The following is a 27,957-nucleotide window of genomic DNA, read 5'->3' as shown; positions in this document are numbered from 1 at the left end:
TTCCCAAGATTCCTATTGGCAAACTACAATTAGGTAATATCCCTAATGCTATGCTGTACCACCACTATGCTATCTACTATAATAATAAATTTATAAGCAAAATTTAATAAATAAATTATAGAAAAATAAAAATTGGTACATCAAAGATTTAATGTTTTTTTTTTTTTTGATAGCCCTAAACTTTTAGCTGATATCTTTCAAATATTATTAAAATATATATATATATATATTATATATATATATATATAAGTTGAGAACAGCATTCTTCATTAGTTTTGCTGCGAGGTGTTATAAACAGGTTTTGTAAAATAGCTTATGTTAATTTAAAACATAAAATCATTTTTTAATATACATAAATAATCATTTTACCAGAGATTAATAATTGGTTCTGATTATTTTTTTACGCAATTGCTGGTTTCTTTTGCCATTATGTTTATTTGTTCATAATTTATTACGATTGCAATCTAAGAAATGTTAAATTTTTCAATTACATTATTACAATTGATTTTTATTCAACAATTTTTAAATTACTGTAATGGAATGTAATATTAGTTTAATATATAATACACTTTGATTTAAGAACAGGCAAGAAAATGATCAGTGTTAAATAAGTAGTCTTTTCAAAACCATTAACAGGTAGATGATAGCGGAATTTATAATATATAATATTGCCCCTGACACACCTCAACAGATGTTCAATGAGAAAGATCACCAGAACAGGGTAGGAATTTATGGGAAAATGTAAAAACTCTGACGATCATTCTCATTCTTCAACTTGGATCTGGTTCTACAGGTCAAAAGGATAGCAGTATAAGTTCTCCATGAAAGACGAGTTAAGATCAGTATTAAGCAAGAAGTCAGAAAAGAATTGAGTATTTTAGTGCATATAAACATAGTGTTTGACATGATGTCGCAAGTGTTCTAGTACAGATAGCACATGAATACAGGAAGTTGTTCAACGAGTTACTGTGCATTTAGTGAAAGCGATAAAATATTCAATTCATTCATAAACTATAGGATAGTTTTATTTGTGAACAGGAAAAGTATTTGCAGTATTTGCAAGTTATTTTACTTATGTTATTAAACTAATAAATTGTAATTATATAAAAATTTTTAATTGTTAGTCTCTCAATATCCTGATCGAGTACTGAACTCATGGCAGTATGTTTTCTCATACCTTTCTTGCAAAAGAGAATATCAGATATTTTGCATAGGATATTGCAAAATATGGTTTATAAAGCTAAAGAATATCTTATATAATAGTTTATGTATATTTAGTGTAATAATCATGATTGTAAACACTGATATGATTGTAAGTCACTGCCAAAAATAATACAGTCATACTAAATAATAACAATCATCCCACGCTCGAGTGAATGAATAGTTTCTTGTTGTCTTTTTCACTGAGATGAATATACTGTTACATATTGGCAACATGCCAAGTTCACTGAAATGTAGATAATATTTAATTTCTACAAATGACACTTTCACACTATTCACTCTCTCAGTTATTGGTTGTAAAAGTGAATATCATTATTTTCAGAGACAGGAACTCCTTTACTTCAGACACTTACATGTATCACTGTCAAAAGAAAGAAGGTTTTCAGCATTGCAACAGATTAATGTAACTTATCTATTATGAAACAATCATTTATACACACTGTTTCACCTCTTATGTAGCAGTATTTCAAATGTACAAAAGTTGAAGAGAGTTAATTAGTTCACTGCTTTCAAGCAGAAAAAACGTTTAAGATGTGGAATACAGAAAGTAATAAAAGCTATCATTATAAAATCAAAATAAAGCTCTGCCTTTAATCCAGCAGGTTCTGGATTTAATTACAAGTCAAGCTAAGTAATTTTTCAAGCACTGAAATTTCTATACTATATTTCCTAAAGATAAAATTCATTCATGCCTCTGGGGTATATGATATGGAAATTCACATGGTGAATGAATTGACAAAAATCATTAATAAAAATGATACAGAATACATTAAATATGACAGAATTAAAGAACTTGCTAGAAGAACAGAATAGTAGTACAATAAATTAGTACAATTTCACAGATAAACTTTGATTTTTAATTAAAAAACAGTATCCTATGATGACACATTTCTAATTAGTTAAAACTTAGTTCCTTTACACAGAAATAATTTAACATTTTTTTTTTTATAGATTTTTAGAAAAATCTTTGAGTTGCCTGCCCTTCATGGTGACAACCTGCTGGAAGATGTCAGTAGTTCATGATATAAATGTGAACAGTCACATTCATTTACTTTCTTTTCTTTCTCTTGTTTAACCTCTGGCAATTACCTTTCAGATAATACTTCAGAGGATGAATGAGGATAATATGAATGAGTGTAAATGAAGTGTAGTCTTGTACAGTCTCCGTTCGACCATTCCTGAGATGTGTGGTTAATTGAAACCCAACCACCAAAAAACACTGGTATCCAAGATCTAGTATTCAAATCCATGTAAAAATAACTGACTTTACTAGGACTTGAACAATGGAACTCTCGAATTCCCAAATCAGCTGATTTGGCAAGACGCATTCACCACTAGACCAACCTGGTGGGTTCACATTCATTTGCTAATTATGTCAACTGTTACTTAATAATAGTATATATGTGAGGAATAGTTTATTAACATGTTAAGGTTGGTAAAATGATCACTTCTATTTTTTATTCATTAGAATAAAGTAAATTATATACAGAAATATTTTGGCTGTATTAATAGTTACAATTTTAGTAATCCATATTTTTATTTTTTTTAAAGTAATTTTCTTAATTTTTTTTTTTAATATATAGCCAATTAAATAATTTCATACATTTCACATTTTAATTTATGATTTCATGTTGTAATAATAACGATGGGTTCAACTGTAGTTTACACTTTCTCTATTATTTCTCAACAGTTGTTAATGAATGTTACTACCATGTTGTAACTAACTGTAATAATTATTATAGCTTAAAGCTTTATAACAATATTATTTACTGGTTTGTTTTACAGTAAACCTAACATTTATATAATTATATGGTCATGGTTTAAGAATTTATTCCTAGTAAATTAAACTTCATATTATAACTTCAAATAACACTTCTGATTTAAACTAAACAAACCAACTTATGTACCAGTTTTAATATTTTAATTACTTTTTTAAAAATAATTGTATCCTCATTTCTATGAAACATAAAAAGAAATTAATAATTTAAGCTGTGAAGTGTAGATATTATGTCGGCATGCACTGTGGGAAAATTATGATAGCATCCAAAGGATGAATTTTGATTGACTTCTCTCTTAATGTCCAAGTTATAATGCTGCAGTTACACCTGGTATGAAACACATGTTACTCATGAAATTGGCACACCTGTACTCATGAAAAACAAGTTCCCATACTAGGTTTACTACAGAAAGTAACGAATAGAACGGATTTCCTATTTTTGTCTTTTAAAACAAATTAAATGCAGTTGTGATGGTTAACTTTGCAAAAATACAAACAACTATTTATCTGACGAAATTCATATTGACAATTCAGTTTTCATGTTCATCAAAACAACAGTTTTGTGAATATTATCTTTTTTTTGTTTACCTTTTACATTTATTTTTTCCCATTTTTTTCTATGGTTAATCAGAAGGGATTTGGCACTACTTTTATAATCAAATATCATTCCTGATACCAAATAGTCAGATTTGGAATGAAGTATTGAAATCTTTAGCATATGAAAAATGGTAGAACCATTAAGAATTCAATCCTAGAATCTTCTGGATGAAAGACAAAGATGCTAACTTCCATCCATAGAAGATAGCAAACTGGCAAATAAACATCATTACTTTCAGATAGGAATTTGAATGAAGTGGGTGCCTATAACTGCTTTACAGATATTACAGCCATCACAAAAACTGAGATAGATAATGTAACAAAAAATTAAAACACAAAGATAAAGTTGTGATCATAACTAAGGTATTACTACATTTGTGTATAATTTATTTTATGCACTAGACATATAAGCTACAAAAATACATGGGAAGGGCTCATTAGAGGTGTTTGTAGAAGTAATAATTTGTCTTCTTGCTTGGAACCCCGCTGATTACTAGATTATTACACGATCTAATAATTTTATAGTACAGATACAGTAATCATTAGTTGGTATATAAAGGGGAAATTGGAATAATACTGATTATAACCCTTAGCTAAATGCAATTTCGTAGTGCTTTTAAGGTTATGTAGCCTTTGGTGACATCATTTTAAAGATCAAAGCAGCCCTCAGGTTAATGGTGTTTCAGATTAATTATTTTCTTTTTGTAGAGTTCAAATCCAGAGAATTCATACCATAGAATAAACTTAGTGATGTAAGTACAAACTTAGTAAGTAGTAAAACAGACAGTATTATTTTTAGTAACATGTCACATCAGTTGATGTTTTATCTTCTACATAAACTGTTTTCAAATGGGGAATGATATTTCGGTTCATTTTCGTTTTAACTTTATTTAGATAACATGATATGTTACAGTAATTAAAACTTTTTAACATATATGGTTCGCTAAAATAAATAACTCATTCTTTTTGTATATTCATGTCATTATATAGTAAACATGTACTAAAATGTAAAATTTCTTCAATGGACTTAGCATGGACAAAAGATTTAATTTATTTACTTACTAATTACATATTGTTTATAATACTCAGTTTTGTTTATGTATTTTATTTTAAATTATTGTAATAAAATTGATGACTGATGATTATATTTGTATAACAGCCACCATCTATAAGTACATCATTCTTGATACTCATTATTTTCATAATCAGGTCAAGTATGCAATATTACTACTCATATAAATTTAATGTTGATTATTTTTCAATAACCTGTTTTTAACTTGTTATAACTTTAATGAAATTACAGTTTAAACACTTCTGAACTTGTATTGTTATTACTAGTAATTAATAATAATAATAATAAATTAATAATTACTAGTGTTATAATTATATCAAAATAAAAACTTAATACTAAAAAAAACACAAATCTAAGAATTCCTCTATCTCATAAAATATTATTACGTACCTGTTTTTTTAATTAGTGTCATCATTTTATACCGTATTACTTAAATTAGATGGTTTAAAATACTTATAATTATGATGAATAAAATATTAATTTAATTAATAAAATTTATATTTAATAAAGTGGTAACTAATTAGGAAATTATGATTATTATCAGTAAAGTATGAATAAACCTAAAATATGTGCTATGTATTTCTGAACAATGATAATAATGTTTTTCTAAGTCTTTTAACACCATAATCTGGATCGTGGTTTAATTTTCTTAATCTTGTTGATCTAATATTATTTGAAACTGGTGATCTTGTTGATATTTCTGGTGATGAAGATGAGGTTTCAGATGATGATGATGATGATGATGATGATGATGATGATGATGATGATGGTGGTGGTGGTGGTGATGTCGATGATCCCTGCTTTTCATCAATACCATCATTATTATTTGTTTTATTAATAGATTTCTTTGATTTACTTAACATCCTTGATGTTAATGAATTTTCCTGGGGTCCTAATTCCCACTGAACTTGTAGATCTGCATTCGGTCCTATTCGGAATCCAATACCAAGCCTTGAATCAGTCCCTAAAAAAAGAATGCCAAAAAAATTACCCAATTTTGCAGACAAAATTCAAATCAGATTATAAGCAAACTATGTCAAGTTTATAGAATTTGTGTGTGTGTATTACCAATTTAAACCAGGTGTGTACTAATTTCTAACATTAGAGCAGTTAGCAACAGATGTGGTGCAATTTAAATGCAAGACGTCATGATTACATCAACTTTCTTTGACAACTAACATTGTGTGTACAAACTAACACATACTAATGTAAAACCTAACCTCCATGTCAAAGACAAACATTTACTCACTAACAGACAAACATTTATACTGACTTGTCTGTTTAATAGCACTATTTTGTTTATTATTCATAAAAATATTTAGTGAATGTTTAAAAAAAATGACATTTTAGTAAGATGATAACACTAATTTGCGAAATGGATATTAATTCTGAATTTATTTCATGCAAGTAGCAGGTAAGAATAAGAATTTATAATAACTGTGAGCTTTCACTACAATAATAGATTTTAGAGGTTGTGGGTTCTACTAACACCACTCCACAAAATGCCCTTCCTATTATGATTTTTAGTTCATCTTTTACTTGTTTAAAGTATTCTGAAAATTTGGTCCCAAAAAACTAGGATTTGAACTATCAAATCTTGTTCTGTAGCAAAAATGAATTCTTAGCAAAAAAGTATTGATAGATAGTTAACTGTTTTGTAATTTTTAAATTATATTAATGTTGGAAGATGACCACGTAAAAAAATATTTTCATAAATTGATTAATAAAAATTGTTTCATTTCATCACCTAAGTATCTAAATTAACTTGCATCAAGATTCTGACATATTGTTTCATCTTGCTTACTTGCATCTATTTCGTGTACAGTTATATAATGACAACAGAAAGTTATACATCTGTGTAAAACTGTAAGCCCAGAACGGTTTCCACTTAAGGAATTCGACAAATATATAATAATTAATAGAAAAAAGAAAAGAATTATTTTATAGTTTGTATTTATTATAAATCATTTTTATAGATTTTTTAAATAATATGGGCTAAATACTTTGTTGATACAAACAGCACATTTTTATTGCTTACTGGAATGGATTGGTACACAATTTCAGAGGAAAAATTATTACAGATGTTTTGTGATACTGAAGTATTTGGGTATAAATCTTGTTAAGTAACATAAAATTAACTAACTGAATTTTTTGTACCATTATTTCCAAATTTTCCTTTGATTGTGTAAGTTCACTTAATAGTAATGTCCCAGGAATGGTTGAATAAGATTAATTTAAGAGATGAATGGCAAAAAAATACATTTGACCAAGAGTGGAACAACTATCCCAGAGAATATTTTTAAGTTGTACAGTTTTAATCATACCTAAGATTAAATCATCCTGCAAGTTTCATAACAACAAAAAAAATATTTGATCTGTTCAGGACTGAACATTATATCAAATATATATATATATATATAAATAATCTTGTATATACATAAATGCATTTCATTTAATAAAAACACACACACATACAACTTCAATAAATATAATATTTTTTTCTCTTTTTCAAGTTCTAATAGTATTTTTTTGGCTAACAGCAAGGAATTCTTTATTTGACTTCTGATAAAAGTGTGTATTCTTTTATTTACTTCTATGTCATTTTGGTACTCCTTCAGAGGCCCAAGAAAAGAGGTCTGATGAGGTAAGGTCTTGACTGGTGATTTAAGCATGGATTATACAATGGACAGACAAACAATTTTGAAGTCACTTTCTTTCATCAACGTATTTATTTTTTCAGTATTACGGACTTCACTTTATTTACATACATGTCTGTATAGGCTACTTTTTTCTTTTTCCTGTGTAGCCTCCGGCAATTACCATTCAGGTATTACTTTAGAGGATGAATGAGGTTAATATATATGAGTGTAGTCTTGTACAGTCTCAGTTCGACCATTCCTGAGATATGTGGTTAATCAAACCCAACCACCAAAGAACAAACATCGGTATCCATGATCTAGTATTCAAATCTGTATAAAAGTAACTGCCTTTACTAGGACTTAAACACTGCAACTCTCAACTTCCAAATCAGCTGATTTGGTAAGACACGTTCACCGGTAGAGCAACCCGGTGGGTTTTGTATAGGTTACTATGCTGTGCTAAGTATACATAGCATACTAGTATGCTATCTTTGCAAAATATCATGGAGAACTGGACACTTAGCATCACAAAATATCATTAGAATGGCTTTCAACTAATGGGACTGATGATAGATGCAGTTCTCATTAGAAGTTATAATTCTTTTAACAAATTCATCTCCTTTAATTAGATTAAGGAAACTCAACTTGGTATGCACAGGAACTGAAGAGTTTTCTCTTGGTACCCAACATGCATGTGGCTTATAGTAATTCAACTTCTTATGAATACCCAAGTAAACTATACTGTTACTTACATTAATAATTTCAGTATCTTACATGTAATAAGTTTAACATAAGATTTCAAAGCTGAAGAAATCTCAATCACTTTTCTCTTACATTGGTTATCAGTAGCGCTTATATGACCACTTTAAATTTGACAATTTCAATGATAAAAGTTGGCCTGACTACTGAATTTTTTATTTTAATACAGTAGAGAAATACAATAAAGTAATTTATTGTTAAATAATTGATCATTAGTATCTACGCACATAAATTAAAAATAAATTGATGACAGGAATAGCCAACTTATGACTTTGAAAGTATCATACTTTTTTATTATAAGTTTTGTCTCTTACTTTGAAAAATGAATTTTATATATTACACTGTTTACATGCTTGTTATTAACATGATTATAAATTAATAGTTTCTCTTTTCCTGGACTGAGGTCAACAAAATAGTGTGCTTAAAATAAAGATAAAATATTTTGATTCCCAACTATCAAAGTTGACAAAGTTAACATCATGATCATTCAAATTCAATTAAAATTAATCTTTCCTTTTTGCTTTACTACTAAAATACTATAAACTTATTTAATTTAAAACAAAATATATTATTCCTGCTAACATAAAGTTTATAAATTTATATAAAATATACCTGTTTTTACTGAAGGAATTCGTGAGTAGGCGACGTTCAAGGAGGTTGGAAGATCCTCTGGGAAGAATAATCCCGCACTGACAGCTGCAATAGCCCCATATTAGTCGACATTATGCTGGGCAACAACAGATAACCTTCATACTAATCATAGTAACTCTGTACATGCTCTACTGCATTCTCATCTCATTCTTTCCATGTACTATATCATTTTTATTACAAATGATATAATTTATCACCAGTAAATCATTATCTATATAATATATTTTAACTGTGCTTTTTTCTTGAATATCTACAGAACTATTAATGAAATTTATAAAATGTTAAAGTATTTATTTGTTAACTTTAGTATATGTAATGATATTTAGTTTTTTTCTGCATCATATATTCATCTATATTTATGAACATTTTTTATTATAATTCTGTCAGTTTGCAGAAGCCTAATTATTCTTTACTAAGAAGAAGCCTAATTTATTCTTTACTATACATAATAATTTTTATACTTTATAGTGAAATAACATTCATGGTAAGGAAAGGTTGTGGTTACTTTTGAACTAAAAAAATACCACATTTCTCAACATTTGTTGAAATTAGACATAATAAAATGTTTTATAAATTATGCATTAAACTGTATCAATTTTGGATTGAGAATGAATGTTATCTAAGAAGAATAAGATGCTTGGATTCAGAACATTCATGGAACCAAATATTTAGTAATGTTTAAAATTCCTTTTGGTTATTAACTTAAAGAAATATGACAAAAAGGTTGATAATAAAAAATAAAATATTTATCTAGATCACAACACTGAATTTTAATAGTAAAGAAATTATATTTAGTAATTAAGAAGTAGCTAAAAACTAATGAGTGGACAAACTAAGGAAAGACATCACATAGAAACTGCATAAGTAAGGAGAGCTTTCATACAGAAACAGTCTGATAATATAAAATGTAGAATTGTAATTAGGGACAAACATAATGCTGCTGATGTTATAGACATCATTCATATAAATACCATCCATTTATCTGAGGTTAAGTAATAATTTGTTATTATTACATTAAACTAATATCAGATTTCTGTAAAACACCTTACATTTTAAAACATACACAATTTCTCTCAAAGTTTGCTTACTTAAGATAAGTAACAGGAATTATATAAAATATTAGAAATTAATAATGTTTCCAACTCAATCGCAGATTTGATGTGAATTATAGATCTAAAGGGTTTTAGGGATCTTGATATTTCTTTGTTAAGTGGAAGGATGGATTTTAGGAATGTTGATAGAAAGTTTTAGTTAGTTTATTTAAAGATTTGAAAATAGGAATCTAATGAGAAATGTACAAAAGCTAAAAGTACATTTGATTTTTGTTGAGTTTATTCATTTAATCTATGATTTATATGTATTAAGATATCTTTGTAATATATCAAGGTAAAAGTATGTTGAGAGTATGTTAAATACTCTCTGCAGGTATGAGAGTATGTTAAATAACTTTATTATTTCCATATTATTTTTAATGTTTGTATACATATGTTCTCCATGTGACAATGTGGTTATTTTCTTGATTGCTTACAATAAAAGCAACTGCCTTATAGATTTAAGATAACATTTAGAATTAGCTACACTTTGGTGATGATTTTGTCAAAATTTACAGTAATTAAACTTTTTTTTAAATCTGATAAAGTCTTACATTTTACTTTGATTTCTTGCAAATTGCGTATAATGTTAATTATTGCTACTTATTTTAAATATGTTTTTCTTCTCATTATTTATTTTTTAACTTTTTTCTTTGAATTTACTTTTTCTAAACGATGGATTTTTACATCATATACTATTTTCCTACTATTTATGAGGTTCCTTTACTACCACCCATTTACTTTTTTTTTTCTTTTGTCTGTATGTCACTAGTTGCAGAATTTCTCTTTTTTAATTTTATGATTATTCTTTTTTAGAATTTTTAAAAAAATAAATTTTTTTAGTTTACCTGTAGCACAACATTTGCCTGTTTATGATCTTTGGGTGATTTCTCTGCTTAGAATTAATTGTACATGGTCTTTGCGTCTATTTTTTTAAACATTAATGAACATATAAAGCATAAAAAATGCATTTATGTAAGTTATTTGCAACATACAGCATGTATCTGCGTACTCCATGTGCATAGTACATACATGGGAGCGTGACAATGTAACCCCGATTTACTGCCTTACGTACCAACAACTCTGTCAACTATTTTTACACATGCACTGTTCAACGTTAAGAAACAAGTGGTTGAATTGGTTGACATATCCACGATGAAATTTTATTGCAGAAATTTTGGCAAATTTACCCCTATCAGCCAAACCCTTCGCCCCAATCTACCTGTCTGCCCTTTCGAAGTTAGGTTTAGTACATTGTTAACTTTCATTGTACAAATTTTCAAGCACTACATCGACGGAAAGGGTTTCCTGGAAAAATGGCATCTTTCACATGTCTTACCTGGTCCCTGTACCAAAAGAATTGTCAGCCGGCTCGCTCGGATCCGTAACATATCTTAGAAATACATCGATTTCCAATAAATTTCGTCCAGCACAAAGATCAAACTACTTTTTCGGTTCTAGCTCTTGGACTAAAGTTTTGTAGTTTTTACTTCAAAAAATGTTATAAAAATTATCATAGTAAATGCTACCAATAATTATTATTTTCTTTAAATAAATTTTAATTACAGTATAGTTTTTTTATTATTATTCATATGTTTATGGGTTTTATACAGAAAGCTAGTTGAAACTTAATAGCAATGGTATCATCATTCTCTATATAAATTATAATTTCAGTAATTAGTAGTAAATACTGTTTATTTATATGGATAAAAAGTGTACAAAAGTTACAATAAGTATAAACTAATACCTTCTGTGATAAACATGAAACAAACTTTTCACAAACACGTCCCCACGTCACTCACTCACACGTACATGTACATAAAACAAACTGTGTTTAGCTCAGCACCCTACTTTTTGGTAATCCACTAAGCACAAACATGAAATGAATTTAGATGATATACATTAAAGTGTCTTGGTTAACTAAACGTATTAAATGCTCAATTTGTTCTATACTCAATTTTTATCAATAAATCATCAACTCAACACTGATTAGGAATTGATGACTGTGAATTGCAGAAATTTGTATATTCTGATAGCATTTGTTCAAGATCATTTTAAATGTACTTTTCTTGTAAAAGCATAATAAAATAATAGTAAATATTATGAATATTAGTTCCATGCTATCAAGACTACATCTTTGCAAATGTGAACAGGATTACTAGAATGAAGAAATTCTTAATGAACAATATATGCAAATACAATCATTTGAAAACTAATATTCCACATAACATTAGTGTAAATTTACATGTGCATCTCTCCATTGAGGTTGGTAATATGTATTAATTATTAGTATGAATTTTATTTTACAAATTTAAGATTTAAATACTAAAACATTTTAACAAATGCCAACAATAGCATGCAGAATAGTTATATCTAATGTTCTTGTGAGTTTGAAAATCTTTCAGAACCAGCTTATGACTGGTATTAGTCATGTCAAACTTCAATTTTGTAGAATTTTACACTCTGAGATATTTCACATATTATGATACCATCAGATAATAAGGAGTGCAGATTACTTACTATCTTATGTAGGACCAATTATTGTCATTTCTATGATTTATTATTTCGATTATTATTTTGAATTCTTTTTGAATATCTCAAGATTAATAATTATGTAATATCTACATTACTTTAAATAGATCTTTTTTTTATTAATATTAGGGATTACTTTTATTTTATTAATTTCCTACCTTTCTTTACCTCCAATAATTTTAAATTTCTTACATCCATTCCTTACTATATGCTTTTTTATTAAATAAAAAACTCTTATGATATTGGAATAATATTATTTAAGAAAAAAATTATACATTGTCTAATAGAGAGTTGATCTAATTAATTTAATATCTAGTTAAAGAATTATCTCAACTGCTGAATTTTGAGTGTTTATAGTAAAAGGAAAAGCTGATCTACAAATTTTGCAATTTGCATGATGGATAATCATTGTGTATATGCATTGTTCATAATGTTATCAAACTTTAAAATAAAGTATAGTTTGATAATTCTGCTAGTATTTTCACGATTTATAGATATCTTACTTACTTGAAGTGAAGAAAAATATAGTATAATATAAACTGCTAATCTGGTACATGTCTGAAAAAAAATTCATTAACATTATTTTAATTTGTCTATTGTTATATAAACATTTTATCTATTAAAATAATATATAAATAAAAAAAAGATATTTTGCATAAAAAATATCTTATTAATGTTATCTTAGAAGTATTAAGAAGAATAAATGAAAATAAAACAATATTGATAAGTACCAAAAGGAGGAAAGGCATTGAATTGGGCATATAATTAGGGAAAAAGGAATAATAAATACAGTTCTTGAGGGTTCTGTTGAAGGTGAAAAAATCTGATGTGGACACTACATGACTTCCTTGCACGCCTATTAAATTACATATACACATTTTTTTATAATCAATGGTTAATAATTATTAATAAATCAATATATTTAAATTAAAAAAAAAGTTAAAAAAAAGGGGATGAAGTCTGATTCGGACCAATGTACCTTCCCCTTGTAAGATCCAAATATTTCATTAATTAAAATTTTATTTGGCTATAACTATGGAACCAATGAAAATAAATACCACTTATGATTTGCTCTCAATGAGGGCTTATTACTGCAGTTAAGAAAAGGTCCAAAATCCAAATTTTTTGGACTCTTAACGATTAATTCGATTCCAATCATGAGTGGAGGTGCACAACTAGATGTTACAACAGTCCTAAATCCAACATTTCAACATCTTACGGCTAATCGTTTTTTGAGTTAGGCGAGATACATACATACGTAGAGACGTCACGCCGAAACTAATCAAACTGGATTCAGGGGTGGTCAAAATGGATATTTCCATTGAAATCTGAAAACCGAAATTTTTCTGATCACAATACTATCTTTACTTCGTACAAGAAATTAAAAAGAACAGGAAGGAAGTTACATAAAGGGTAGTGAAGGTTATGGTTGAGATGAAAAGAAAAGCAGAGCACAAAAAGAGGTGGAGATAATTTTAGTACCAGAAACCTGTCAACATGCAGAACACCACATGATTTTTACTTCCTTGTACGAACTAAAGCGAAAAAATTGTGATAGCAAAAAATTTCGGTTTTCAGATTTCAACGGAAATATCCATTTTGACCATCTCTGAATCCATTTTGCCTAGTTTCAGCGTGACGTCTGTACGTATGTACGTATCTCATATAACTCAAAAACGATTAGCCTTACGATGATGAAATTTTGGATTTAGGACTGTTGTAACATCTAGTTGTGCACCTCCACTCATGATTGGAATCGAATTAATCGTTAAGTGTCCAAAAAAGTTGGATTTTGGACTTTTTCTTAACTGCAGTAATAAGCCGTTATTGAGAGCTTTTCAACGATATATCATAAGTAATACTTGTTTTCATTGGTTCTAGAGTTATAGCCAAATAAAATTTTAATTAATGAAATATTTGGATCTTACAACAGAAAGGCATATCAATTCGAATCAGACTTCATCTCCTTTTTTTTTAATTTTTTAATTTAAATATATTGATTATTAATAATTATTAACCTCTTGATTGTAAAAAAGCATTACGATAAATAATAATTCAATAATAGCAATAAAAAAAGAAAAATTATCAGAAGTTTATAATGAAATAAACTTTTATGTGTATATACAATTTAATAGGCGTACAAGGAAGTTATGTGGTGTCCACATCAGATTGTTTATTAATTATCATGATTAATAATGTACGTGATACACAAAATATTGTTATTTTTTTCTTTAAGTGTCATTTGTTTTTTTCTTTAACTGTTAAAATTAACAACTAACTACACTGCAGTCACTCTATCTAGATTTGATGTAGCAGCTGAGCACAGTTCTATCTGCGCCACTGAGAGCCAGACACCTTTAAAGTAACTTAAAAAGTAATTAAATTCTTAAATTTTAAAAAATCCCTCTTGGCACGCCGGAAGACGGAGGTAAATTTCACCAGTGCTAAGTAAGGGATATAAGAAATTTCCATCTTAAAGTTAAGAAATACTTCAAATTTACTCAATACGACAAGGTTGCATGTGAAAAAAAGTTTCACATGTTTAGCTTATGACAAGCCTCATCTTCTTTCAATTCCAGTAACATTTTGGTTATCCCCTTGCCGTAAAAGTTGGTCATATATCGAAAACTGTTTCAGACAAAAGTTTTAGGTAATGTTTAGAGGACTAATGAACACTTTAAACCGATTCGATACTGTGCCTATTAAGGGAAGTATGATTTTTTTGTCTTCGAAACCCCATTTTTTCCATCCTCTGGACCTGGAGGATGATATCTGGAGTTGATGATATCAAAAACTTTACTTATATACCGTTTTAGGCCCTTATCCAAAGAATAGTAGGAACTTTAAACGAATTCGATATCTTACTTAATAAGAACGTTATAGCGATATTTTGTTTTTTCGAAAATGCTCCCACATTTCCACCCCCATGATTATTCGATTTTGGCCATTAACAAACTCGACCGTGTTTTGGAACGAGTTATTTTTAAGGAACAATTTGGAAGTGATTGATGTAAAATTACGGTAGTTATAGTATCCACAAGAAAGTGAAATATATATATATATTAACTTTTGAGCTGACGGTGGTTTTGGAGTCTGGGAGATGTGAAACGCAAAGATATGTTGAAATTTTCCGGAAGTCGAATCATGGTACCCATTACAATTAGTAGCTTTCTTATGAAATCTTTTGTTTTTCCTGTTTAGCCTCTGAAAATTACTGTTCAGGTATTACTTCAGAGGATGAATGAAGATTATATGTATGAGTGTAAATGAAGTGTAGTCTTATAGAGTCTCAGTTCGACCATTGCTGAGATGTGTGGTTAATTGAAACCCAACCACCAAAGAGCACCCTTATCCACGATCTAGTATTCAAATCCGTATAAAAATAACTGACTTTAATAGGACTTGAATGCTGGTTATTAGTACTTGAATGCTGGAACTCTCGACTTCCAAATCAGCTGAATTGAGACAACGTTTATCACTAGACCAACACGGTTGGTTTTTCTTATGAAATCTACCAAATATAAGAAATCTTATTTATATTATGTTTACTAAAATATTTAAATTTATTTTTGTGGGTCAGTTGGTTTTTATTTTACTAAAACTTTTTACAGTTTTATAAATATGACATAATTTGTTAAATACGGAACATTTGTATTAAATTAATTTTTCTGCATTCCCGGGTTCGAATCCTGGTAAGGCATGGCATCTTTTCATGCACTACTAATTTTCATTGGGTTAATGAACGAACATAGCTGCTGACGCCTGTTCTTTCATAACAAATTCATTTAAATGTATATTAATTAATTTGACATCATATTATTAATATAATGATTATATGTTATATAATATAATTATGTTATATAATTTAAAATACTGTTGTTACGCGTGTAATATGAACTAGTTTATTTTTATTGCATTTGTATATCGTGTTTTCTTTCTTATGAAAATTTTATTATTTTATGATGAAATTTTTTATCTTACTAGTTTGATATATAAAATAAATTTACTGGTTAAATAGATTTTTTTTTTGACCTCATTATAAAGTAATTCTTATTATATATATATATATATATGTATCTGTAGTTTGTAAACTTGTGGCCCGTATAAAGTTGGTTGTATGATATTACAAGTACATACTGTGCACAATTTTTCAACAAATTTCAATACAAGATATTGTAGAACTAGACGATACGACATACTAAACTTGAAAGACTACTTCTCCTTTTAGAGATTACAAAGCAGCCACTCCTTTAATAAATGTTAGTCACTTTTAAACTAATTGATTGATCACTTTATTGCCTGTTTTATATTTATTCTATTTTAAGCATCTAAAAAAAATTGTACAATCCATTGATTATTGTCAAGCAAAAAATTTAAATAGAATAGATAATATAAAATTAAAACAAACATAATAAATAAATATAAATAACCTATGCTGTTATTATTTATTTATATTTTAGCCCTACTATGGGATGCAAGGAAGATTCCTCCTCCTAATCACTGTTGTATTTAAATTTTTTTTTATGTATATGCATAACTTTTTTAAGCAGGGATAACATTAAAATAAAGGAAAATATTTTATGTTGACTTTGTAAGTTTTATCATAGTTGTCATCGGTAACCAAAATAATCAAATCTATTATACACTTTTATGTAAAGACTATATGTATTGCCTCTAAAAAATCAGTCCATATCATTGTGATAAGATGAAAAGAAAATAATACGACAAAATCAAATGGAGAGAATTTAAATGCCAGGGACCTGCCAACAGGCAGAACACCACATGATGATTATTAATTATCATCGATTGATACGGTACATGATGCACAAAATGTTGTTCTTTTTTTCTTTAAGTCTCATCAACTGTTAATGTTAGCAACTACATTATAGTTGATTTGTTTTCCAGTCTCTATCCATATTTGATGTAGCATATGACATTTGTGTTACTGAAACATATACTTAAAGTACCTTAAAAAAAATTAAATCCTTAAATTTAAAATACAAGAAATCTTAATTGTATTATGTTTACTAAAATATTTAAATTTATTCCTTTGGATCAATTAGTTTTTATTTTAACAAAATTTTAAAAGTTTTATAAATATGAATTAATGTTTAATGTTACGTATTTTTTATGTACATATTTATGATGAAAATTTCAATAAATAAATTATTAAAAACAAAACTAAATTAACTAAAATGTACTTGTTGTAAAAGAGAGAGTAGTACAAGTACTACTCTCTCTTTTTCTGTTTAGCCTCCAGAACCAAAGTAAGATATTACTTCAGATGATGATATGTATGAATGTATAGAAATGTAGTCTTGTACAGTCTCAGGTCGACTATTACTTGAGATCTGTGGTTAATTGAAACCCAACCACCAAAGAACACCGGTATCCACGATCTAGTATTTCAATCCGTATAAAAGTAGCTGCCTTTAATAGCATTTGAACCTTAGAACTCTGGACTTATAATTATAATATTCAGTTAACTAACAATTTGTAAATATTCTTCCTATGAACTATTAAAATTTGCCACTATTTGATAAAATAAGAGTCATTAAGCAGTTAGATTTTTTAGCAGAACAATTATTTAGGAGAATTTTTTAACTAAAGATTAATTCTGAAACAAATTTTAAGTTAAAAATTTTGAACGGCTAAAAAATTAAAATCACTTTTTTAGCTAATATTTTTATTAAATCTTGGCCAAGATTATGTAAGTGATTCTTTATTAAGAATAATAAACTTATAAAAATTTGTACTTTGTATTTTTTTTATAAGTATATATTTAAATAATATAACATGTTGTGAATAATTCACAATAAACGCCCTGCAAAACTACTGAAGATAAATTAATAAAAATTTGTATACAAGTTCTTCTTACGAATAAGTGCACACTAAGAAAGGATTTTATTAAATTCCGAGTTTAAAAGGGTTAAAATGGAGTAACAATAAAATTTATTTCTTTTTTTTTTTCAATTTCTCGGTAAAAAATGAAGATATAAACTTGTTTTTTTTGTGTATGTAATCTTCCTGTAAACATCGAAAAATCAATTTGTAGATTTTTTTTGAAATTCCGAGTTTAAAGAGTTAAAATGGATATTTGAATTTTGTTTGAAACGCGGCTATTGTTTTAATTTCTCGGTTACAAATGAAGTTATCAGCTTGATTTTAGGTGTTTTTCAATTTCAATGTAAATATCTAAAAAACTGATTTCTAGATTTTTCGAAATTCAACCTTAAAATAATTAAGTACGGTAAAAAATGTTAATTATGATTTTGAGCAAATTTTTCAAATTTCCGACTTTAATAAACGTGATATTCAGGTTATTTGGACTTGCAAATACTCTTCAGATAAATATCTAAAAACCATAATCGGTTTTTTGAATTTGATTTTTTAAAGGAGCGACGGTGTACGGCCAGGCGGTTCAACCAACATAGCCAATTGCCACTGTTACCTCAGTGCGACGCAATTGGCTTCACCTACCTCCGGTTATTTAACTAAAAAAATATAAAATAAAAAAATCAACCGCGACGCGAAACACAACTAATATATTGCCCAGGCGCAGCCACGACAGGAGTACTAGTATATATATATTTTATTTTTTTTGTAAAAATAATTTTTACTTTTGTTTTGTTGAAAAGAAAAAGTATCACCTGGATGAAGCCTGGTACTGCTCTTATCTATATCTATACTATTACATAAAGAGGAAGCGGGTTTTTGTTTGTTCGGAATAAACAAAAAACTACTCGATCATTTGCAACCAAATTTTTACCCATGTTTCTCGGCATAACTGAGAAGGAGTACGTATTTCATCTAGAAAAATTTCTAAAAAAATATGTATATATAGTTTAGAGGAGATTTTCCGGTTGAGGCATAAACTTTAATGAACTGAATTAATGACTTGTGAGTCCCTATCATTGTGTGAGCTGGGTTTGAACTGAATGATTAGAATCAATCAAATGAATAATGTTAGTAAAATAATATAATTAAATGTACGTTAAATAAAATAATATTAAATAAATTAAAAAAATTTCTGTTTAACAATAATGGGGTTCCCGTGGGGACTGCATGTGAGGCTAGAATGGTAAGTTATGCGAGCACCTCGTGAGAGGCTAGATCAATCATCACCATCAACTGGAAACAAACTTGGTGCCCCCGAGGCGCTATTTTGGGAGGTGCAATACGGTGCTCTTATAATACTTCTTCAAACAATCGTCCGATTTTCAAAATTCAAATGAGGTATTTGTTAATAGGTTGAAGGCTAACCTTTGCCTACATCAGGAACACTCTCGATCTAACAGATCACGGTTATTCGGAAATAAATTTTGTGTTTGTTACCGCATCACCCAAGAGCCAACCAACAGATTACATTAAAAGTTGCAGGATACATTCGTGTTATCCCAGGGAAAGTTTTAAGCCATCGACTGAGCCTCTACATCCTTTGAAGGTTAAGATATTAAAAATATTCATTAATTCTTCGACCCCAAGGAGGGTAAAGTGTGAACTAAAGATATTCATTAAAGAAATAATAAATTAATCATTTTACTTTATTATTACATTTCTACCACCATGGCAATGAAATAAATTATGAATTTTCGTCGTCAAAGTTGTAAGTTACCATAGTTACTATTATTCTATCTTTTATAATTTAGTTTCTTTTTCAGTTTTCTATAAAACCTGATACTATAATTATAATTTATCAGTATTATTCTCACAACCATGAAAATAACATACAGTGCGATGGTCTGTAGGATGGAGGTCTCTGGGTAGATGGGAATGGCGATCAAACCAAGCTCTGCGGGTGTCCAAGGCACCGGTATATTAGGAATGGCTAGCAAAACGAGCTCTGCGGCTATATGGACCCATTGGCTCCGAAAGGCCCGGAGGAGCCCCTGAAATGGCTCCGGGATTCGCCTGGGCTAACCTGAGCCCCGAAGGCCCAGGTTCTGGCTAGACGGGCTGGCTAGTATTATTATATTTTTCATATAACATGAATAAATACAAAAAATGAAAAAAATTCAGTAATACATTTGGTAATAGATATGTAATATGACATATTTTATAACGAAGGAAACTTGCATTTCCTTCGTTATGAAATTCTCCTTGTTCTGAAATTTGAGCGTTCACATATAACGAATTCCACTGTTACTCCTTTACTTGAATAAATATTGTACCTTTCAAACATACAGTAATTCACATTATATAAAAGATTAGAAAACGTACAAACATGATTTATTTTCAAAATAAATACACGTAGAAATTAGGGTGAAATCGTTCCTCAGAACGATTTCACCCTAATTTCTACGCCTTCGGTAAAATTGCCAGACTGTAATTCTTAGGATTTAAATTAAGGAGTACATTTACTGGTTTTTTATGATATCTAACCTAAAAAATAGGTTCCAGAACTATATTTTTAGAAGTTTCTGTGAAATCTGGGGTAAAAGACTGTAGATTTGGGTCGAAAAACATACTATTCTACATCTGGCGTAAAAAAGATCTGTTAAATAAACAAGGAATTTTTTTTTTACAAAACGTTTACATAATTTAATTCTAAGTAAAATGGTATGATTAAAGTCCACGGAAACTAAATATTTCAAATTTTACGAGATTCAAATAATAATTTAAAAGTTTATTAAAAACAAAACATATCGAAATGCGCGGAATTTTAATTAAGTATTAAACGAAATACAATTTTCAAATTACAAAACAAAAGAATTGAATATTTAAAAAAAAAAATAAATACAAAAATAAATAACGAATCAAATTTTTATATAATTAGATATGTTTAACGCCAAGATTCAAAGAATGTAAGGGGGTTTTTAAATGATGAAATCAATTTTTTATCAAGAGTTGAATGCTGATTAATATATCTCCATATGTATTGTAAGAAATATCTGTTCAGAAATACTTCAAAATTGTGACAGTTCCTTTTTCTTTTTTTTTTTAAGTATAAAACTTTAGATCGATATTTTATTTGGGACAAAAATTTGTAAGAAGCTTATGAGGTATGTTGTATATCTTAATTAAATATTTATTGATGAATCTTCTAATAAAACACAGTAAATATAAATGTGAGAAAACAAATTATATCTAAATATAGATTAATTATTATTTTCATCTCCTACGAGTTCGATAATTTATCAATAATTATCTATTATCATTTCAGGGATAATAACAAAAAAATTAAAAAACCAAATGTCTAAAAATGTAACAAAATAAATAATGGTGTTACGCAAAGTTTAACCTCCTTCCAACACTTTAATTATTGTAATTAATGCCTAGTTTATGTATTAAGGTTGTCATAAACAACAGCAAAATTTTAGCTTTCTAAGTTTTCTAAAAACTGGAGAATCAATGATTGAGGTTTCAATATATATATATATATATATATAAACAGTTAAATTCTAAGTAAAATGATACGATTAAAGTCCACGGAAACTAAATAATTCGAAGTCTACCAAATTCTAATAAGAATTTCAAAGATTATTTAAAACAGAACATATCGAAATGCCACAGATTTTAATTAAGTATTAAATGAAACAAAATTTTCAATATTACAAACAAAACATATATACACACACACACACACACACACACACACACACACACACACACACACACACGCGTGTGTGTTTCGTAGGGTTTTAAAGTTATATAATATTTATTAATTTTTACTTAAATTAATAAATTATACAAGAAAAGAAAGAGCAACTAAAATAGTTTTTTCTATAAATATTTAACGTGAGCACCATTCATCACACGGCACACATCCAGCCGATAGGAGAGTTCGTCCCATACACTCATCAACAAGTATGAAGTAATTTACTTCATACTTGTTGTTGATGCGACAGATGTTCAATCTTGTGTCTCAAGTTGGGGAGATCAGCTGATAACGGTGGCACATCACTTGATCCTTTATAAACCCCCAAAGAAAAAAATCGTACGGAGTCAGATCGGGCGAACGTGAAAGGCACGGAAAACAAGCCCTGTCATCTGGTTTCCGGCGACCCAATCCAGCGGTCGAGGAGAATTTCTTTCAATCAATCGTACAGGGTTATGCCGGTGGGGGAGGCGCACCATCTTGTTGCCAAATAAAGTTCTGTGGTTCATTCTGTAGTTGAGGAAACAGTCATAGTTGTAGCATATCAAAATAGTTCGTTCCAGACACACTTTCTTCCGCGTAAAAGAACGGCCCGTAAATTTTCCGTTGGGATATAGCACAAAAAACACTCAGTTTTAAGGAGTCTCGTTCACAATGCAATATTTCGTGAGGATTTTCTGATTCCTAGATATGCACATTGTGAGTGTTTTACAAAACATGAAATGTTGATTCTTTACTGAATACGACTTGATAAAGAAAGTCATCACGTCACGGTGCATTATTTCATCAGCAAAGCTAGCACGCAAACTATAATCTATAAGCTTTAGCGCTTATAACACCTGTAAAGATCGGATGCAGTTGTAAGCCTTTCCTTAAAATCCGACCACACAGAGGTCACTGGAATTGCTAATTCGCGGCTAGCCTTCCTAAAAGATTCCTTAAGACTACGCACAAAATATTCTCTTACACGTTCAACATTGTCTTCAGATGCACTCGGTCGTCCTGAACTCTTCCCTTACAAATACAGCCAGTGGTTTAAAATTGTTTATACCACCTACGAACGTTATTGTCACTCGGGGGATTATAAGGTAACTTCATACGGAACGCACGTTGAACGGTAATTACAGATCCACACTTTGCAAACTGCAAAACAAAGAACTCATTCTGTTGGGGGCGCCATCTTTGCTACTAACGATTTCAAGCGGCAGGTACAGAAAACAGTTTATGAGCTTGTACACAGCTCAAAATATTGTTCTTTCATTTCATGTATAATTAATCAATTTACGTGAAACGTCAGAAATATTATATAGCTTTAAAACCCCGATATTCATTTTGAAACTCACGTATATTACATGCGAGATTATTATCTGGCGTGTAAGCTCGCCCAAGGGCAGTTTTACACATTTTAGGAATATGTAATTTATATTTCCCATACTTGTAATAAAAAAAATACATAAAAACGTATTTACAAAAAATGCAAGATTTTATAAAAATGTTTGCTTAAAAAATAATTCATTGAGAAATGTAATTATTTTATAGTAGTAATTTTTAAATTACGTCATTGAGTTATTAAAGTATTATTTCAATTATAAAAAAGAAAAAAGTATATATATTAAAAATATAGTATATGTATAATAAAAATAGAAGTGAATTAAAGAGATTTTGTATTATACATTAAGGAAGATTGAAGATATAATAAAAAGTGAAAGATGAAACGCTGTAGAACTGTGACTGTACTAGAGAACGAAAGTATACAAGTCGGGAGAATTAAGTGGGAAGAAGAGATACGGCAGATAGCAGCAACATGAGATAGGTTACTTCATTTGTTTAATAAAACTAGAAACGTTTTCGCAATAGATAAGCTTCTATGAAATCCTGATTTTCTAACAATAATTTATAATCCTGATTTTTATTAATTTTTTTATATTACTGATATTATTAGTACTTTATTTAGATTTAAAATTGATTTGTGACAATTAAGTCATTTATTTTAATTACGTAACATAGTCGCTACATTCTGTATTCTTACGTAGGTACAGTTATTATTTTTATTATAACATTTTTTTGTAAACTAACCATAGTGATAAATGTACAGTATTTAATTTCGCAATGAGATATAAGCTATACTGTATTAAAAAGAGAAGGAACGATAATATCTTCTAGTCAAAATCAGTATATAAATGGTATGTCTATAATTCTTAATAACGTAGTTTAAATGCGAGTAATGCTACTTACTACTACTACTAGTGGCAATACTTAAGAACACGCGACCAACAAAGATATTTTATAACGTTGTACTGCCATATTAAGTAAGCAGATTAAAAGTTTTTTTCTTAGATTAGAAATAACATTAAGCAGTTATACTGGCGTTATCAGATTTCGACTATATTTTTAATATAACTATTTTAAATTCTTCATTCATCCTCTTTATTTATTGTATACTTATTATACTTCTAAATGATGAAATTTTTTCATTATAATATTTATTTTATAATACGAATATATTTTATAACATGTACTATTACTACCGTATTTGTTCAGATTTAAGCCGTCCCTAATTCTAAACCGACAATAAATTTTCAAAAGGTTTTTGTGGAAATAACTGATAAATAAAAATAAGAATAATAAGAGATTTACTTAAAAATAATTTTTTACAATAAAAATAGATAAATAATAATAAGAATTACTTCAAAGGATTGTTTAAAAAAATAGATTATTTGATAAGCTTACTAGAAGAAAAATAACATTTAAATTTAAATAATAAATTCGCAACATATAAGATAATTCCATATAAGTAATTTTTATTTTTTTGTACGAAGTAAAGGAATTATTGCGATTGCGAAATATTTCGGTTTTCAGATGTCAACTGAAATATCCATTTTGACCATCCCTGAATCCATTTTGACTAGTTTCGGCGTGACGTCTGTACGTACGTATGTGCGTATTTATCTTGCATAACTCAAAAACGATTAGCTTTAGGATGTTGGAATTTTGGTTTTTAGGACTGTTGTAACATCTAGTTGTGCACCTTCATTTTTTATTGCAATCAACTGGACCAAAAGTGTCCAAAAAAGCACAAAATCCAAAAAAAAAATTATAATTTTGGACTTTTTCATAACTGCAGTAATAAGCCCTCAATGAGAGCCTTTTAAGGATATATCATAAGCGGTACTTATTTTCATTGGTTCCAGAGTTATAGCCAAATAAAAGTTTAATTAATGAAATATTTGGATTTTACAAGGGGAAAGCACATCGATTGAAATCCGACGAAATCTCATTTCTTTTTTTTAAATTTAAATATGTTAATTTATTAATATTTATTAACCTCTGATTGTAAAAAAAAAAAATACAAAATAATAATTCAATAATAACAATAAAAATAAAAAATACAAAAAAATATCAAAAGTTATTAATGAAATAAAATTTTATGTACTTTTCATTAAAAAAAAAAAAAAAATGTATATGTAACTTAATAGGCGTACAAGGAAGTCATGTGGTGTCCATACTAAATTTTTTTGTTTGGAAAGCAATCTTTTTATAGGCCTATCAATACTTTAAATAAAGATAAAATGTTAAAATACAGTAACAATTTTTTGTAAATTTTGTGCAGTTCTGCGCAAGTAGACTTTTTCGTTAATTTAATTTGGTTTTAATATCTTCTTTTTTTTAATTTGGTTTATATTGCTATCAATACAAAATTTAATAAATATTAATTACAATCAGACAAACTCTCGCTTTCGTTATCACTGCTGTCTCTGGAAGCGGTATGAACGTCATCACTATCCCATATCAGGTAGTCTTCTGTTCCATCTAAGGCATTTGTGATAGTGCGTTTTTATAAAGAAGATATTATTTCATTCGGGATTTTATTCTATTTTAACCATTCCGCTATTGATTGTTAAAGAAGTTGCTTTTTTTATTTTTCCTGATTCAATTAAAGGATGGTTTGTTGAATAAAACCAGTTTTCGTATTCTTTCCTTAAGTGGTATTTGAAAGGATTCATAATACAGACATCGAGTGGCTGGAGTTGGTTAATCATTTCATCCGGGATTATCAGGAAGTCACAAATTTCTTTCTTTACTTTATTTTTCACTGAAACTGTTAAAAATAACTTTCATAATTCCAATGTATTTCGCGAATCAGTAATGAAAAAATGTAAAATGCCACTTGGGATGTAACCAAAAAAAATATAAGAAAACGATTGGGACAATGAGAAAAGTAAAAGAAAATTATCATGGATTACATCCATGATAGAAATTTTAATTTTTTAACATTGTAATTTTTTAATTATAATATTAAATATATTATAACATTTTTTAAATTTTTTTAAGTATCTTTTAATTATTATTTTTTATTACTTTTTATTATCGTGGATCCTATTTCAAACCTCAGAAGAAAATATGTCTAGCAATGTATGTGCTAAATCTCATAAAGGCCAGCTATCTCAGATTGTTTGCACTGATTAGTAAAGTACTACCTTCACTGGAAGGTTAAAATAACAAAGAAGCTCCTGCAGCGTTTTCGTTGGGAAGTGTTTGATCACCCATCATTCAGCCCAGACTTGGCTCCATCCGATTTTCACCTCTTTGCTCACATGAAACGCTGGCTAGGAAGATAACATTTTGGCACAGACATCGATCTGCAGACCAGCGTAGGAACATGGCTGAAAACACAGGCGGCTCCGTTCTATGACGAGGGTATTGGAAAGTTGGTACCACGCTACGACAAATGTCTAAATCGGAGTGGCGACTATGTAGAGAAATAGCGTAACTATGTAAGTAACTTGTTACAAATATAATTTTTTTTATTTTCACTATGGTTTTAATTTCGTGACCGATCGGACCTTGAAAAAAAATAACCCTCGTATTAAAACAAATTTAGCAATTTCCTTTCACACTTCCATGATACCATGATTCTACTTCCGGAAAATTTCGACATATCTTCGCGTTTCTCATTCCACAGACCCCAAAACCACTGTCAGTTCAGAAATTTATATATATGTATATATATTTTACTTTCTTGTGGACACGATAACTGCCGTAATTTTGCGCCAATCACTTTCAAATTGTTCCTAAAAAACAACTGGTCCCAAAATCTCAAATCGAGTTTGTTAACGATCAAAATCGGACCATGGGGATGGAAATGGGGGTGGGGTTTTTTCGAAAAAAAAACAAAATATCACTATAAATTTCTTATTAAGTAAAATATCGAATTCGTTTAAAGTTCCTACTATTCTTTGGATAACGGCCTAAACGTATCTCAGTAATGGGTTTTGATATCACTAACCATTGGCCCAGGGGGTGGAAAAATGGGGTTTCGAAGACAAAAAATATCATACCTCCCTCAATAGGCACAGTATCGAATCGGTTTAAAGTATTCATTAGTCCTCTAAACATTAACCTAAAACTTTTTTCTGAAACAATTTTTGATATGACCAGCCCTTACGGCAAGGGATGACTAAAATGTTGCTGGAATTGTCAGAAAATGGGGGCTTGTCGTATGATATACATGTTAACATTTTTTTCACATATAACCATTGTCGTATTGAGTAAATTTGATGTTTTTCTTAACTTTAAGGTAGAAATATTTTTTATCCCCTACTTAGCACTGGTTAAATCTACCCCCGCCTTCCGGCGTGCCGAAAGGGATTTTTTTTTAAGCAAGAGAAACTACATAAAGTAATTTCATGTTTCCATTTTATATTATAAAGATGCTAAAAAACTGAAGATAAAAGTTCAAAAGTGAGAGGGTTTTATTTATAATTTCTGTGCACAACACTAATTAGAAAATATCAGGACTGATATTATTATCATTGACAAGTTTCTTTTATTTATTTTAAATGCTAATTAATTAAGTTTCTTTATTATTAAACAATTTTATAACCTGTACAATAGTAGTAATATATATTATATATGTACAAATATACGATATGTAAATTAATGTTTAGCATTTTAGGAATTAAAATACTCATAAAAAATACCTGATTAACACACGACATTATTTGTTCTTAATAAATTGA

General features: G+C 28.6%; 1 protein-coding gene across 3 annotated transcripts in view; it reads right to left on the bottom strand.

The window, feature by feature from the left end:
• Positions 1-240: 240 nt before the first annotated feature.
• LOC142330328 (uncharacterized) overlaps positions 241-27,957 on the bottom strand; it is a 90,056-nt gene continuing 62,339 nt past the window's right edge. For all 3 annotated transcript variants that reach the window (XM_075375550.1, XM_075375552.1, XM_075375551.1), the window contains 3 exons: positions 12,847-12,897; positions 8,678-8,761; positions 241-5,631 (listed from right to left, as the gene is read on the bottom strand). In XM_075375550.1, coding sequence (XP_075231665.1) covers positions 5,240-5,631; positions 8,678-8,761; positions 12,847-12,895 — 525 coding nt within the window. In that variant the 5' untranslated portion in view covers positions 12,896-12,897 and the 3' untranslated portion in view covers positions 241-5,239. The remainder of the gene's footprint in view (positions 5,632-8,677; positions 8,762-12,846; positions 12,898-27,957) is intronic.

This window comes from Lycorma delicatula, chromosome 9 (genome assembly GCF_047948215.1).
Source record: "Lycorma delicatula isolate Av1 chromosome 9, ASM4794821v1, whole genome shotgun sequence".
Taxonomy (NCBI): Eukaryota; Metazoa; Arthropoda; class Insecta; order Hemiptera; family Fulgoridae; genus Lycorma; species Lycorma delicatula.
Note: the sequence above shows the minus strand (reverse complement) of the source record. Positions and strands in the feature narration are given on the sequence as shown.